Here is a 3,362-nt window from a genome sequence, read left to right as displayed (position 1 = left end):
AAACAGAATAAAAATGACAGTTCACAGTAGGTTTCATCTTGGACACTGTGAACTGTCATTTGTATTTTGTTCTATAATGTTCTAATCACTCCCTAGGTTTCATCTTGGATAGGGAGTGATTAGAACATTATAGGACAAAAATACAAATGACAGTTCAGCATATCCAAGATGAAACCTAGGGAGTGATTAGAACATTATAGAACAAAATACAAATGACAGTTCACAGTGTCCAAGATGAAACCTAGGGACTGATTAGAACATTATAGAACAAAATACAAATCTTGTGTTCACAGTACACAAGATGAAACCTAGGGAGTGATTAGAACATTATAAAACAAAATACAAATGACAATTCACAGTATCTAATATGAAACCTATAGTACCTGATGATGACAAAACCTTGTCGAAACGTTGTACATTTGCTGTTATGTTAAACTTATATTAAAGTTTTTCTTCATTATCCATTCAAGCCGTCTCCAAGCATTATTAGTCTGAAAGTGGGTTCCTTGTCATCGAAAATGTTTGAAATGTATTTAGGAAGTTTTAAAGATTATACAAAAGAAATTTGATATTTTTGGGATGAAAAAATAGTATTTTTGAACATAACATGAAAATCACTTCCACTATGACTAATAACGAAACATTTCGATATATTCACAAACAAATCTATAGTAAAAAAAAAGACTTTTCTAATGTTTATTAAAGGTATACCAAATTTTGTGAAAATGCGCATAACGAATTAAAGTTTATAGTATAAAAAGTTAACGTGTGCAAATGTGTATATGAACTTGTGTATACTATACCTAGCCTGTTGCGAAAGGGTTAAATGACCAAGTTATTCAGCAATTAACATTTTCTTGACACAAAAAGAAAAACTTCTAGGAAAATATAGTTGATAAGAAAGCAACATAATATTTTATTACAGATCAAAATACTTTAAATAGTTAACATATAACACACATAAAATGTTAAACATAATACCAAAATCAGTCTTACTGGAATTTCACAGTTGTGAGTACTTTATGCTTGAGTCTTGTAATTTTTTTTCACAATCATTTTACAAAAAAAAGTGTATTATAAATCCAGTTCAAAGTTGTAACAATTAATTAATGACATTTAAATAACCTATTAACTGCATGCATCTTTAAAATTATGATAAAGTTAGGATCTTATGTATTATTAAATGAATAGAGAAGTTGTAATAATTAATTTATCACATTTAAATAACCTATTAACTGCATGCACCTTTAAAATTATGATAAAGTTAGGATCTTATGTATTATTAAATGAATACAGAAGTTGTAATAATTAATTTATCACATTTAAATAACCTATTAACTGCATGCAGCTTTAAAATTATGATAAAGTTAGGATCTTATGTATTATTAAATGAATAGAGACTAGTATATTTCTATGGCTTCTAACTTTTAGAGCAATCATATTAGGGTCAGTAGTTATAAACTCCCAAGAGAAACTTAAAACAGTGATGCTGGATGTAACATTTGCCATTTCAACTTTAACTAAGTGAAACATTTAACCACAGTTAAATGTTTGTCAGACAAATTATATATACTACTGTGTAGCAAATAAATCTAAATACATTAATCACAAAATATTAAAAACAACCATTCTTTTGTTGTTTCCTAACTTATACTTGTTGTCATAACCAGACATTTAGTTTGTAACAAGTCACATAAATACTGGAAAACACTGAGAAGCATTGTTTAGGTCAAATGTTTCATTAATAATCAGTAGGGCAGTCTGTTAACCATGAGAGTCATATCTGATGCTAGTAGGACAGCCTGTCAATCATGAGAGTCATGTCTCAAGCTAGTAGGACAGGCTGTTAACCATGAAGGTTACGTGTGAAGCTGGTAGGACAGTCTGTTAACCATGAGGGTCATGTGTGAAGCAGGTAGAACAGTCAGTGAACCATGAGGGTCATGTGTGAAGCAGGTAGGACAGTCAGTTAACCATGAAAGTTATGTGTGAGCTGGTAGGACAGTCTATTAACCATGAGAGTCATATCTGATGCTAGTAGGACAGTCTGTTAACCATGAGGGTCATGTCTCAAGCTAGTAGGACAGGCTGTTATCCATGAAGGTTATGTGTGAAGCTGGCAGGACAGTCTGTTAACCATGAGGGTCATGTGTGAAGCAGGTAGAACAGTCAGATAACCATGAAAGTTATGTGTGAAGCTGGTAGGACAGTCTGCTAACCATGAGGGTCATGTGTGAAGCTGGTAGGACAGTCTGTTAACCATGAAAGTTATGTGTGAAGCTGGTAGGACAGTCTAATAACCATGAGAGTTATGTGTGAAGCTGGTAGGACAGTCTGTTAACCATGAGAGTCGTATCTGATGCTAGTAGGACAGTCTGTTAACCATGAGAGTCATGTCTCAAGCTAGTAGGACAGGCTGTTAACCATGAAGGTTACGTGTGAAGCTGGCAGGACAGTCTGTTAACCATGAAGGTTATATCTGAACATGGTAGGATAGTCTGTTAACCATGAGGGTCATGTGTGAAGCAGGTAGAACAGTCAGTTAACCATGAAAGTTATGTGTGAAGCTGGTAGGACAGTCTAATAACCATGAGGGTCATGTCTGAACCTAGTAGGACAGTCTGTTAACCATGAGGGTCATGTGTGAAGCAGGTAGGACAGTCAGTTAACCATGAAAGTTATGTGTGAAGCTGGTAGGACAGTCTATTAACCATGAGGGTCATGTCTGAACCTAGTAGGACAGTCTGTTAACCATGAGGGTTATGTGTGAAGCCAGTAGGACAGTCTGTTAACCATGAGGGTCATGTCTGAAACTAGTAGGATAGTACATTTCAGTTTGGTAAAAGCACTATAATACATGATATATACTGTATACAGCAGTACATTTTCACTATAATTCTCAGTCAGGTCTATACATAATATAATTAAAATAAAACTTTTGGGAGCTTACCTGTTCAGGATCAGCATCAAAAATGAGCTAAGAAAGAATAAGAAATCTCATAAGAATCCAAAATAGATACAAGTCTACAGTAAAATAATATGTAATTTCATAAGAATCCAACAGAGATACAAGTCTACAGTAAAACAATATGTAATTTCATGAGAATCCAACAGATACAAGTCTATAGTAAAACAATATGTAATTTCATGAGAATCCAACAGAGATACAAGTCTACAGTAAAACAATATGTAATTTCATGAGAATCCAACAGATACAAGTCTATAGTAAAATAATATGTAATTTTAGAGATACAAGTCTACAGTAAAACAATATGTATTTTCATGAGAATCCAACAGAGATACAAGTCTACAGTAAAATAATATGTAATTTCATAAGAATCCAACATAGATACAAGTCTACA

At 33.1% G+C, this 3,362-nt stretch overlaps 1 protein-coding gene across 1 annotated transcript in view; it reads right to left on the bottom strand.

Annotated features, from left to right (window-relative positions):
• Positions 1-2,977, bottom strand: part of LOC106476695 (CRAL-TRIO domain-containing protein C3H8.02-like) — a gene marked incomplete at its 5' end in the record, with an annotated part of 9,704 nt that extends 6,727 nt beyond the window's left edge. The window contains one exon of the mRNA XM_013937330.2: positions 2,951-2,977. Within this exon, the coding sequence (XP_013792784.1) occupies positions 2,951-2,977 (27 nt within the window). The remainder of the gene's footprint in view (positions 1-2,950) is intronic.
• Positions 2,978-3,362: the final 385 nt, after the last annotated feature.

This window comes from Limulus polyphemus, unplaced genomic scaffold (assembly GCF_000517525.1).
Source record: "Limulus polyphemus unplaced genomic scaffold, Limulus_polyphemus-2.1.2 Scaffold11262, whole genome shotgun sequence".
Taxonomy (NCBI): Eukaryota; Metazoa; Arthropoda; class Merostomata; order Xiphosura; family Limulidae; genus Limulus; species Limulus polyphemus.
The sequence above is the reverse complement of the archived record's forward strand: the minus strand, read 5'-3'. Positions and strand labels throughout refer to the sequence as shown.